The sequence below is a fragment of the Chiloscyllium plagiosum genome, chromosome 25, assembly GCF_004010195.1.
Source record: "Chiloscyllium plagiosum isolate BGI_BamShark_2017 chromosome 25, ASM401019v2, whole genome shotgun sequence".
Classification (NCBI taxonomy): Eukaryota; Metazoa; Chordata; class Chondrichthyes; order Orectolobiformes; family Hemiscylliidae; genus Chiloscyllium; species Chiloscyllium plagiosum.
This window is the reverse complement of record NC_057734.1, coordinates 23473901-23485213: the sequence shown is the minus strand read 5'-3', so window position 1 is coordinate 23485213 and position 11313 is coordinate 23473901. Positions and strand designations below refer to the sequence as shown.

General features: G+C 44.9%; 1 protein-coding gene across 1 annotated transcript in view; it reads left to right on the top strand.

The window, feature by feature from the left end:
* The first annotated feature begins 1553 nt into the window (after positions 1–1553).
* LOC122562649 (E3 ubiquitin-protein ligase RMND5A-like) overlaps positions 1554–11313 on the top strand; it is a 15373-nt gene continuing 5613 nt past the window's right edge. Inside the window, exons 1-2 of the mRNA XM_043715667.1 lie at positions 1554–2292; positions 7902–8047. Coding sequence (XP_043571602.1) covers positions 2154–2292; positions 7902–8047 — 285 coding nt within the window. The 5' untranslated portion in view covers positions 1554–2153. The remainder of the gene's footprint in view (positions 2293–7901; positions 8048–11313) is intronic.

The window sequence follows — 11313 nt, the reverse complement described above, 5'->3', positions numbered from 1 at the left end:
AGAAGGGCTTATGCCCGAAACGTCGATTCTCCTGTTCCCTGGATGCTGCCTGACCTGCTGCGCTTTTCCAGCCACACATTTTCAAGTTTATTCTGTACACAAACTACTCGGTGTAAAAAGCTTGCCCCTCGTCTTTTTAAAACCTTTCTTCTCTCACCTCATTAACATGCTCCCTAGATTTGAAATACCCCACTCAAGGGAAAAGACACCTGCCATTTACTTTATCTATTCTCCTCATGATTTTATGAATGTCTTTAAGGTCAACCCTCAAATAACCTACATGCCAGTGACAAAAACGTCCTTGCATGTTTTAAAAGCAGAGGCGGACCGATTCCTGTTCAGCAAAGGGGTGAAAAGTTATCACGGGTGGGCAGGAATGTGGATTTGAGGTTATAACCAGATCAGTTATGGTATTAATGAATACCACTACCTGACGAAGGGGCAGTGCTCCGAAAGCTTGTGATTTCAAATAAACCTGTTGGACTGTAACCTGGTATCGTGTGACCTCTGACCGTAGTATTGAATGCTACAGCAGGATGTAGAGGCTGAATGGCCCACAACTACTCCTTGGTTGTGGCTTGAGTGTGGCTCAGATGTGTCACATCCAGCCGCCTGGCTTGCTGCGTTCTTCCAGCCTCCTGTTTGTCTACTTTGTAAAAGGCAAATAACTTGATGATATTCTTTGCACTCTCTCACTACAAACTGTCACTTAACTCCACAGCACACAACGTAAGTCGCAAGCTTGAAGTGGGTAGTGGAACATGGAAAGGCCAAGCCTGTACTGAGCTAAACAGGAGACCTAGCCTGTGAGAAGTCCAGAGTGCATTCCCAGAACAGTCCCTGGAAGTTGACTACTTGTTTACAAGTTCCAGCATCTGTGAGCCACACTCCAAAACCTGATTGTGACACTTCCTGAGGACAGGCCTCCCTTGTCAAACGGCTCTCACAAGGAAGGGTTAGGTCACCCACATCTCAGTGAGTTCACAATGCACAAAAGTTAACCTGGTGATCTCTGACTTTTGACCCTGAAACCCCAGCAGGTTCTGATGGAGCCTTCTAACAGTCTGTTCCACTGTTGACACACAGGGAGGATAGTCATCTATAATTACGCACAATTAGTGTATTTTAAAGAAATAAAGACGACATTAACCGGAAAGCATAAATTAAATTAATTTTTCTCCTGTATTTAATACAAATCACATTTACAATCAAAACAAAAGGACTTCAGGAGGAGCTCTTTATAATCCTTCATCCCTCCCAGTAAATGGTACATCCCATTCGCTCCTGTCTACTGTTACTTCCTGATGGACTGTCCCATTAACTTTACGGGAGTGGGAGGGTTGGAGCTGACTTGGTGTGTTGTCACAAGCGTCAGGAATGAGGCATAGAAGTGACTGCAGGGCACGGAGTTTGTAATTAGAATATGTTTTAATAGCATGCTGCAAGGCTGGGCTGAAGTGCTGAGGGAATTGAGAGGCTGGATGTAGCAGGGCCACCCTGACCCCCCCCCCCCTGTGGGAGGAGTGGCAGGAGCCGCAGTGTATGTAGCAGTTTTTTTTGCAGCAGTGACAGTTGTTGTTGGGAGAGGATTGTCAGGAGCTGCTGCTGTTACAGCTACACTCATCCTAATGTGTGCTCTTTCTGCTGTCATTGTGTAAGGATTGCAGCCTGCTGCTGGCACTCTGAGTGGGGTTTGTCCCGGGCACTGCCACGATGTTTCTGGTGTGTGTTGCTGTGTTTCTGACTGTCTGTGTGTAAACTCAGGGGCTCACTTTCTGTAAGGCATCCTCCAAACCAGCCCCTGTGTCTCTAGAGTGCCAGGGTCTATGACTGGTGCTAAACTTTCAGCACTGAGTTTCCCAGCCAAGCTCTAGCCTGGCTCTGACTATGCCCACATCAGGGTCTGTCCTTTTGTCTTAAGTCTGCTCTCTCATTCTACCATCCTGTGCCTGATGATGTGGATTTAATGCTTTGTCTCAGCTAGTCCCTGATGCAGTTGGTTTAGCTAGAAGGGCCCCTGGGCCCCCTCCCAGGTACTTGTGTTTAGTGTGTGTTCTGTACCTAGAGTGGGTTTACCTGTGTAGGTCCTGCTGGCTGACTCTAAATTACCCCAGCCCTGTCTGTATGTGTCTGTCCCTCTGTGTCTCTGCCTCATGGACCAGTGTGTCTGCGTGGAACGGGAGCTGGAGAAAGTGCTGCACAAGTTCCTAATGTATGGCCAGCACTGCGACCGCAGCTTGGAGGAACTGGTACAATATGTCAGCAGCCTCCGACAGGAGTTATCCAGTGCAGGTATGGTACTTGTGTAGATAGGTAATTGTGAAGGGTGTTAACTGTGTAATCAAGAAATTCTGCTTTAAAATTGTGACACAGTTACCAGTCTGACAGCTGGCCACTATTTTGGTTTTCATATGGAGTGACCACCAGACCATCTGGAATCATGCCCTTGCAAGAAGGGCTCTGAAGAAGGGTTACACCTGAAACGTTGACTTCTTCACCTCCTGCTGCCTGCCTTGCTGTGTTCTTTTAGCCTCCTCCCTGTATACTCTATAAGAATCAGCAACCTGTGGGGAAGAAAGAAAGAGATGAGGAATTTGTGTGGTGTTGAGAATATCCCACTAGTTGTTTTGATTGGAGTTTTAAGTAGGTGGGATATTTAGTGTTGCTGTGTTGTTACTTTATAATGTCAAACATTGTATTTTGATCCTTCCCTTTTTTTTAAAAAAAAAAATCTGTTCTTGTTTTGGAACACAGTTCTATTGAAAATCTGTTCATTGAGTGTTATGCTAAACAAGATAACATGCAATTCTCTTCTCCTGACCCTGAAATGTTGAATATCTGCAGTGCTATTGTGCAGGGCTACCAGTTAGTGCCACCCCACATCCTTGCTGTAATAGGCTCAACCTGGAGGCTGTTCCAACATTGGTTGCCTTTCAGCTATTCAACTAATGAGGCCATCAAAGCCCAGCATGGTCACCTCCTCATACAGCTGTTGCACTCCTGTTTGGAAATAGAGATATTTCTTTTACTTGTTTTTTTTTCTTTTAATAATAGGCCCCTGTTCTGATTGAGATCCTTTGTATTTAAAAATACCAATTTAAATTTGGAAAATCAGGGAGAATTGGCCAAAATTGAGGATATTCCTAATGGAGGAATTGTGGATGCATATTGGCTCTGATGAAGGATCATCTAGACTTGAAAGGTTAGCTTGTCCCCTCTCCATGAATGTTGCCTGACCCACTGTGATCTCCAGCATTTTTTGTTTTCAGTACAGATTCCAGCATCTGCAGTAGCTGGCTCCCACATATTAGCTGTTGTTGGAAATGATGTATCCAGACCTACACGCTGCAGTCAGACAGGTTCCTGTGTGCTCTCCACGTTCCTGATTCCAACAGATGAATATAAACAAACAATCATCTGTTTATGTTCTTTGTCTCCAGTCTCCAGTTCTGTGATTTTAAAATTTTTAAAACTTACTTCAAACCCTCTTGCCAAACAAAAAGAAAAATAGATTGTTAATTATTTTGGGAACAGTTCCCAAAACAATCAGGTCTGCAGGCACTACAGATGGTGGGCTCATCCACTCTGAGACTTAATCTCCTCTTGTTTCTGGGTACTGTGAATCCACAACAGCATTACACTGAAGCACTGAGTTTAATTAATACAATGAGTCGGTGCTCATAATTTTTTTTAATGCACATTAAGGACATTGTTTCTACTTGTTTGGTGGCTGCACTTTACATTAGGGAGGAAGGGTATTTTGGAGATCTGTGACTCTGGGTGGTACATGTGGTGAGAGAAATACTTATACTTAGAAACATTGCAATCCGTTTGGTAATGAAATTACCTAATAATGTATGTTATATCCCATGTGTCACATCACAGGGACACATGGTGTTCTTCTGAAATTAAACTAAATTGTTTAATCATTGAAACATACAAAGTTCCCAGCTGGCTTTTGAACCAGGTTGTGAAGTTTTAGATTTTAGGTGAATGACTGTCCACTGTTTGTTCAGCTGAACCACAGAAGTGAATGATATCAGGAGACCGGTCACTGTTTATCACATTTCCAAGACAGGGCACAGCACTGCTCAAAAGTGTGTCGATATTTTTCATCAACCTGGCTGGATGTGTTATGACAAACCTCTGGAGCAGATGGGACGTGAAATCAGAACCCCTGACCCAGAGGTGGGGATGTTACCACTGTGGCACAAGACCCCTGAGGGGAGAGTATTGTGGAGTGTTTTAGGATGCTGTGTGGTGAATCAATCTGCTCCTCGGATGCTACCTGACCAGCTGTGCTTTTCCAGCACCACACTAATCTAGACTCTGATCTCCAGCATCTGCAGTCCTCCCTTTTGGCTTTGCTAAGCTCCATTATTAACTGTTGGGAATTTTGAATTCCTGTATTGTATGATCAATGGGTTAAAAGTCCAGTTTCAGAAATTCCACAACTTTTCCCATGATTGCTTGGCCCAGTCCCCTCTGGCATGTTGCATGTGCATTATAGACTTTTACTAGGATGGCCCCATCTATATTTTTTTGTTGGGGGTGCGGTGAGGACCGTTTGAGTGGTTCGAAAACACCAGAAAACCATTCTCCACTGGCTTCTGCAGTTTTTAGTTTGGCTGCTGATTGATATCCAACTTAAATCCTCAAAGCTCTGTCAACGTCAGGGAGGAAGGAAAAGTAATTTCATAGTAATAATATGTTCTTGGCCAATGGGAGGTGGGGTAGCCTGCCTATGAGGTTCCAAACCCCCTGTAACTGATGTTGGGTTGAATCCCAAGCTCATCCTACCCCCTCCCACTTCCCTAGGGCGGGTTCTGAAGCCTGCAGTGAATCCATTGGCAGGAAACCACTTAGAGCAAGCTTCTGTTTTAACCAGCACTCTGGATAAATCTGCAACAACTGTCTAACTCAAACACTGTAATGTCCCCGTGTTTATGGTGTAGGTATAATCCTCTGCACTACACTTCTATTAATTAGTGTGTGCTTTTATGTTGATGTTTAGGAAGTATGTCACTGTTTTTACATAGATTTTTATAAGGATATCCTGAAATGTTGGTAGGTCAGGGTTTGCTATGGTTATTCGTACCTCTTGATTATCCAGAAGTCTTGATCAACCTGCATACTGCTGTTTCCCTTAGATGCTGCAATAATAAAACTGTTTGCTGTAATTTTAATTGATAAAACAATTGAGAGTTTATCTAACCCTGGATTCAAAGTGTAGCTACTCCCCGAGCTTTCAGAAACTTGCCTGGGTCACCAAGGTGGGTACTCAGTGAAGCTAACAGACCAGGAGTAGCTATAATAGAAGATGGGAGGAGGCCATTTGGCCCTTCGAGCCGTACAACCTGCTCCTCAGCCCTGTAGGGCAGAGGGGCTGATCAGTCTGATCCCGCTGTGAGGAAGGTGAGAATCTCCAGCCAGCCAAAGGACCAGCTCTCACAGCTTGGCCAAGGGCTGGCTACATGGTCTCCCTCAACATGATCAACATGATGTGGAGGAGCCAGTGTTAGACTGGAGTGGACAAAGTTTAAAAATCTCTCAACACCAGGATATAGTCCAGCAGGTTTATTTGGACTATAACCTGGTGTTGTGTGATGTTTGACTTTGTCTACTGCTCTGTCTTATCATGTTGACACTGTCTAGATGGGTTTCAGTAAGGCGATCAACAAGGTTCCCCATGGGAAACTGATTAGCAAGGTTAGATTTCACGGAATACAGGGAGAACTAGCTATTTGGATACAGAACTGGCTCAAAGGTAGAAGAGAGGGTGGTGGTGGAGGGTAGTTTTTCAGCCTGGAGGCCTGTGACCAGTGGAGTGCCACAAGGATTGGTGCTGGGTCCACTGCTTTCCATCATTTTATATAAATGGTTTGGATATGAACGTAGGAAGTATGGTTAGTAAGTTTGCAGATGACACCAAAATAGGAGGTGTAGTGGTCAGCAAAGAAGATTACCTCAGAACAATGTGGCCTTGATCGGATGGGCCAATGGGCTGAGGATTGGCAAATGGAGTTTATTTCAGATAACTGAGGTGTAGCATTTTGGTAAGGCAAACCAAGATAGGACTTGTACAGTTAATGATTGGTCCCTGGGGAGTGTTAGTGAACAAAGACTGAACAAGGATGTTCCTGGATTTGGAAAGTTTGAGCTATAGGGAGAGCCTCAATAGGCTGGGGCTGTTTCCCAGAGTGTTGGAGGCTAAGGGATGACCTTTGCAGGGTTTATAAAATCATGAGTGGCATGGATAGGTTGAAAAGCTGATGTCTTTATTCTGGGGTGGGGGAGTCCAGAACTAGAGGGTATAGGTTTAAGGTGACAGGGGAAAGGTTAAAAAGGGACCTAAGGGGACAACGTTTTCAGGCAGAGGGTGATGTGTGTATGGAATGAACTGCCAGAGAAAGTGGTGGAGGCTGGTACAATTACAGCATTTAGAAGTCATCTGGATGCATACATGAGGGATATGGTCTGGGTGCTGGCAGGTGGGACTAGATTGGGTTAGGATATCTGGTCAGCATGAATGAGTTGGACCGGGGAGCGAGAGAGAGATGTGCACAGAGGGAAGGTGACAGTACGCAATGGGGGGGGGTGACTGGGGACCCTGGTCAGAAATGGACCCATACTGGGGCTGAGGCTGACTGTGTAATGACTGTTTGGATGGATGGAGCTGTGATAGAGTGGAGTTAGAAGGTGTACTAACCTGAAGTGTGTTCTGCAGGTCACTGCTGAGCAGCTCCGAACATGGCTTTTCCCACCAACATCCTCCTGCCCCGTGGTCCTTGGTGCAGGTGGAGGGCACAACATCCTGCTGCCCTCTACGTCCACTCGGCTGGAGAGGTTGTCCCTTTCCCCCTCCCCCTCGGGAAAGCTCATCTCACTGCAGCCCCATGGACCCACTGGGCCAGAACGTTCCCAGGTATCCGTGTGGAAACAGGCCTTTCAGCCAACAAGCCCACACCTACCCTTTGAACAGCAACCCACCCAGTCCCATTCCCCTACATTTACCCCTTCACCTAACACTACAGGCAATTTAGTATGGCCAATTCACCTAACCTGCACGCTTTTTGGATTGTGGGAGGAAACCAGAGCACCCGGAGGAAACCCACGCAGACACGGGGAGAATGTGAAAACTCCACACAGTCAGTCGCCTGAGGTGGGAATTGAATCCAGGTCTCTGGCGCTGTGAGGCAGCAGTCTAACCACTGTGCCACCGTGCATCCTTTCACTTTCAAACAACACCACATCTCAAAATGTCAAATGGACAAAGACATGGGAAGGAAGCTGTTGCATCCATTATTCCAGCCCAGGGCAGGGTGTACACAAATCTCCCGAATGTTCGCGTATCCAGAGTGAGAAATGAGCTCCCGAGTGTGCACACAGCAATAAGTGGATAGCATGGACTTAAAGGGATGTGGATCCACCCTAGCTGTAAAGTAATAGACCCTGTGTTTTCACCTGTCATTCTAATAAACTCATCACTCAAACTACCTACAGCACATCTGTTGTACTGCAAAATGACATTTATAGATGGAAAGCAATCTTTTTTTAAAACCAAAATTAAGTCGAGCTGTTCCCTGACCTGCAATAAAACGTTTACTACCAAAGCCCTTTAATTAACCTTGCGAATTTAAAACTATTTATAATTGCCTAAATTGTCCTTTAAGCATAAGACAGTTGAACAGTGACATTGAATGTAAAAGTTGAGTCAAATAATGTCTTCACCAGCTAAATTCATGTCTGTTGCTCCCTAAGAGCCATTGTACGTTAGCAGGGCTTGTTGTTTGCAAACAGGTTACTGCAAGTGAGTACTGAATAGAAAGGTATTGTGCTCAGCAGGTGAGTTTTGGTGGCTCAGGGGTGATAAGTTTCTGTTGTGTGTTTTTCTTTTGCAGGCTGCCTTGATGCCCAGTTGTCAGCAACACTGTTGCTGGTCATGTCCCAGTGCTGTAAGAAGATAAAGGATACAGTCCAGAAACTGGCCTCCGATCACAAAGATATTCACGGCAGTGTCTCCAAAGTGGGAAAAGCTATCGACAGGGTATGTGCCACATTGTAAGACCTTTCCAATTTCTCTGTCTCTCTCCCAACTTTACTGTTGGCTGTGACCATATTAATCATCGACTTCCTGTTGTCCTACAGCCCTGCGAGATCTCTCTGCTCCTCCAGGTCTTGCTCCATTTTTGGCAGCCTTATGTTCATCTGCTAAGCTCATACTCTGGAATAGCTTCCCAAAATCCTCTTTGAGACATTCTTTTTAAAAACAACCTTTCGCCCTGTCCTAATATCTCCTCCCAACCTTTGTCAAATTGTTTGATAAATTAGCACAAGACATTCTTAGGAGCATTATTACATTATCATATTTATAAAGTAACTTTATTGTTGTCTTGGCAATATGAAACTATATATCTGCTTTTGAATTTATAAAATATTGCTATCCATATTGGTGTAGCGTGTTATTACTTAATGACTTTGGTAACTCAGACCTGGGGAATGGCCTAGCAAGCCACTATGTTGTCAATAGCCTTAAACAGAAAAGGAAAGGATTGAGACCAGACAGATCATCTGGCATTGACCTAGGTATTGGCAAGCAGAGTCCTCATCATCAAATCTGGGGGCCAGTGCCAAAATAGGGAGAGCTGCCTCACAGCTGAGATAAGCAACAGCCTGACGTAGTCACACAGAGAATCAAACCTCACGGATGTCCCGTATACCACCATCACTGTCCTGTGGGACAACTCCAGCATAGTGACGATGCAGTGGCTTACAGCCTGGAAGGAGTTATCCTGGGGATGTCCTCAGTGTTAACTCCCCAGGAAGTCTCATGGCGTCAGGTCACATGTGGGAAAGGAGACCTCCTGCTGGTGATGATTAAACAACCTGCTGGAGGAGTTGGCTCCCCAAATATTCCCATCCGCAATAATGAGGGAGCACAGCACCTAAGTGCCAAAGTTAAGGCTGATGTGTTTGTAACAATCATCAGCCAAAATTGTTGAGTGGTTCCCAGCATCAGATACCAGTCTTCAGCCAATTTGATTCACTTCACGTATTATCCAAAAACAGTTAGAGGCCCTGGGATACTGCAAAGTCTTTGGGCCCTGACAACATTCCTGCAATAGTACTGAAGACTTGAGCTCCAGAACTTGCTGCCCCTCTAGCCAAGCTGTTCCAGTACAGTTACTGCGCTGGCATTGATCTGTCAATGTGGGAAATTGCCCAGATATGCCCTGTACAGAAAACACAGGACAAACCCACCCCATCCAGTTACCGCCCAATTGGTCACCTCTCAATCATCAGTAAAGTGATGGAAAGCAGCCCACTTGATTGGCAGCGCATCCACACACATCCACCCTCCCCCACCACCACCACCACTGGCATCTATAAGATTTAATACAACAACTCGACAATGGTCCTTAGACAGCAGCTTCCAAACTTGTGAGCACTCCCTTCTGGAAGGAGCAGGGCAGCAGTTACTTGGGAATATCATCACTTGCAAAATCCCCTCCAAGCTGCTAGTAGTTCTGACCTGGAAGTATATTGCCACTTCTCAGTGTCACTAGAGCTGGAACGTCCTCCCTAACAGCATTATGGGTCTGCCTACACCACATCCATATTTCAATATGGCAGCTCACCCCCACTTTCTCAAGGGCATTAGGAATGGCGCACCCATTCATTCCATGAATGAATTAAAAAGGAACTGACGCTGTATCTGTTTCTAGTCCTTGAGCTGACCGAAATACCTGAGCAGGTACCTGTGTGTTACTCCTAAATACACACTGGGGGGTCATAATGCTCTCAAATGCTTTTGAAATTTTAGATACGTTATGTCTTTTTTTTTAAACTCCTTTTGGGACACGGCTTCCTCAAAACAAAATCCGTTGGTGAATGATTTCAGGTTTTATTTTTGTTTTATCCTGTCATAAAGTTAGGCATGACTGGCAAGGCCAGTCTAGCATGTCCATTGCTCTGACACTGAATGACTTGGCGAGACCAGGTAAGAATAGCAGATTTCTAAAAGAATGTTAATGAATGGTTCTTCTGATAATCAATAATAGTTTGTAGTTGACGTTGTTGAGACAAGTTAATCATATTGACATTGTTTGTTTTTCTCCTTTTTTTTATTAATTGAATTTGAAGCTGCCATCTGCTCTGGTGGGATTTGAACCCATTTCCATGTAAGCATTATTCTGGGATTCTGGACTATTGGTTCAGTGACATTACTGTAGTGATTGTAATGAGGTCAGCCAGGTGGACCTCATAGAATCTGAGTTCCCTGTTTGGGGCTGTTAACCTGGTCCAATCAGGGAGCCCTGGTTGACAAAAATAAAAGGGAAAAAAAAAAGAAGAAAAAAATTAAACAGGGGATCTAATCCTTGGGTGCTGGGGAAAAATAAGCACTACTGCACTTAGGTGGTAGTGTGGGGGTTAAATTAAATAAAAAAACAGAAATGTAAGGGCACTGCTTGTCAAAAAAATAAATAAACAGGGGATCTAATCCTTGGGTGCTGGGGAAAAATAAACACGACCACAGTTAGGTGGTAGTGTGGGGGTTAAAAGAAAAAAAAAGAAGCCCTTGGGATTAAATAGGCAAAGAAAAAAAAATAAACAGGAGTCTAAAAATATAAGCGCTACCGGTTAGTTGGTAGTGTGAGGGAAAATTAAAACGAAATAATCAGGAGATTTAGAATCTCCTGAGTTTAGGGGACTGACTCTGTGCTGGCTGGGCCACAGTCAGTGTGTTCCTGCTGCTGCTCTGTGTTTTGGAGGAGGACGAGCGTTTCCTCTTCTCTTTCTCCCCCACCCCCCTCCTTTCCAGGGAAGTGATTTTTAAAAAAAAAATTATAAACAGCAGTCGAGATTGTGGTGCTGGAAAAGCACAGCAGGGTCAGGCAGCATCCGAGGAGCAGGAGAATTGACATTTCAGGCATAAGCCCTTCGTCAAGAAGGAATTATACATTCTCCAGCATCTGCAGTCTTCACTTTCTCCAGATATAAACAGGAGTGTCAGAGGCACTGTCCTTTCTCCTGAGCCAGCTCTGTACTGTGCACCTGTAAATAAAATTCTGGATCAGTGGTGCTGGAAGAGCACAGCAATTCAGGCAGCATCCAACGAGCAGCAAAATCGACGTTTCGGGCAAAAGCCCTTCATCAAGAATAAAGGCAGTGAGCCTGAAGCGTGGAGAGATAAGCGGGTGGGGGGGGGGAGAAAGTAGCATAGAGTACAATAGGTGAGTGGGGAAGGAGATGAAGGTGATAGGTCAGGGAGGAGAGGGTGGAGTGGATAGGTGGAAAAGGAGATAGGCAGGT